Source organism: Thecamonas trahens (genome assembly GCF_000142905.1).
Source record: "Thecamonas trahens ATCC 50062 unplaced genomic scaffold supercont1.25, whole genome shotgun sequence".
In the NCBI taxonomy this organism is placed as follows: Eukaryota; order Apusomonadida; family Apusomonadidae; genus Thecamonas; species Thecamonas trahens.
This window is the reverse complement of record NW_013657655.1, coordinates 64,037-65,589: the sequence shown is the minus strand read 5'-3', so window position 1 is coordinate 65,589 and position 1,553 is coordinate 64,037. Positions and strand designations below refer to the sequence as shown.

Sequence of the window (1,553 nt, the reverse complement as noted above, 5' to 3'; positions counted from 1 at the left end):
CCCCTTCCCTCCCTCCACAGTGTTAGCGTGCGAAAGTAGCAGAAGCCGGTGCCGGGTGGCTAAAAAAAGTTTGTGTTCGCGAACGCAACCATTATTGATAATGGGCCACAGCACCTTTCACGACCCGTTCCAACCCCCACCTCGCGAGTTAGACAATACGCCACACAGCTCGACGCGTGCTCTATCATACGCTCGACACTCAACTTACCTCTTTGGTTTGGTTGGAAAGGGGGTAGGAAGACATGCTTGACAAGCTCCCGCAAGACGTTCTCCACTACATGGCCTTGACCCGGACAGAGCTCTCGACGGCTGACCTGGTTGCCGTGGCAAGTACCTGCAAAACTTTGCGACGCGTGTTGATGGGGACCGAACGCGGTTTGGCCACTCTGCAAGCCACCCTCGGCTGGCTCCCTTGCCTTACCCGCGGCTTGTGGTCAGCGGCGCGCATTGTTTTTGCCCGTTCCTCACATGCTCTCATTGCAGAGAACAAGGCAGTGTGCCAAGAGCTGGATCGTCCGCCCGGCGCCAGCGGTAGTGCGCTCGCTGTGCCGGTGGCAACGACATTGTCATCGTCATCGAACCCGGTTTTTCGCCAGCTCTTCCTCGCGGCTGCTGACAACGTCCCCGAGGCCAAGGCGCTGGTGGAGGAACTTGTGAAGGCGAGTTGGATCTTCGACGTGTACCATGCGCCGCAGCAGCTCGCCATGCCGTTCAAGGTCTTTGGCGGGGCGATGGCGGTGCTGGTCGGTGCGCCTCAGCTGGCTGTGGAGCTGATCGAGGCGTCGGACGAGGCCGGGCGTAGCTCTTGCCTCCTTGCAGGTTGTGATAGCGGCACGACTGTGGTGGTCCGTGAGCTGCTGCATCATGTGCCGGCTTCGGGTGGGTACAAGACCGCGATCTACGCCGATGCCTTGGTGCTGGCGGCCGGCTGCGGTCAGGTCGAGCTTGTGCGCCTGCTGCTCGCAGACGCACACTGCGAGCCGACAGCGACCGGCAGCCGGGCGTTGTGCGCGGCAATCAAGGGCGGACATGCAAACGTCGTTCGGGCATTTCTCCTTGACGGGCGGATCGACCCGGGCGCCGACGACAACGCCGCCATTGTGGAGGCATCGCTGTCGGGCATGCTAGAGATTGTGACGGTACTCTTAGCCGACTCGCGGGTCGATCCGGGAGCAAGCAACAACCGGTCGATGTGCAAAGCCGCAGGTCTCGGCCACAGTCACATTGTGGCTGTGTTTCTCGCTCATGCCGCCGTTGATCCAACCGCTGGCGGGCTCGAAGCGCTGCACGCCGCAGTGGCGGGCGGCCACGCCGCGGTCGTCTCGCTCTTTCTTGCCGACAACCGCATCGACGCTGCAAACTGCAGCAGTCTTCTGACTTTGGCCGTGGCTCGCAACCACGATGCCATCATCAAGCTGCTCCTCACTGCAGGCTGCCGTGTCCCCCGCATGCCTACGCCAGGGCCGGTCTCGACGTCAACTTGACAGCACTTTGCCACCGTTCCTAGCAGGAACCAACGAAGGCGGTGTGTGTATGGGGGAGGGGGGGGGGGG

The 1,553-nt window shown here is 62.0% G+C and overlaps 1 protein-coding gene across 1 annotated transcript; it reads left to right on the top strand.

Annotated features, from left to right (window-relative positions):
- Nucleotides 1-242: 242 nt before the first annotated feature.
- Nucleotides 243-1,539, top strand: AMSG_05941 (uncharacterized protein; the record flags this gene model as incomplete). Its single annotated transcript, XM_013902022.1, has 2 exons — nucleotides 243-330; nucleotides 439-1,539. The coding sequence occupies 2 exons, from the start codon at nucleotides 243-245 to the stop codon at nucleotides 1,482-1,484; spliced, it is 1,134 nt and encodes a 377-aa protein (XP_013757476.1). The 3' UTR covers nucleotides 1,485-1,539.
- Nucleotides 1,540-1,553: the final 14 nt, after the last annotated feature.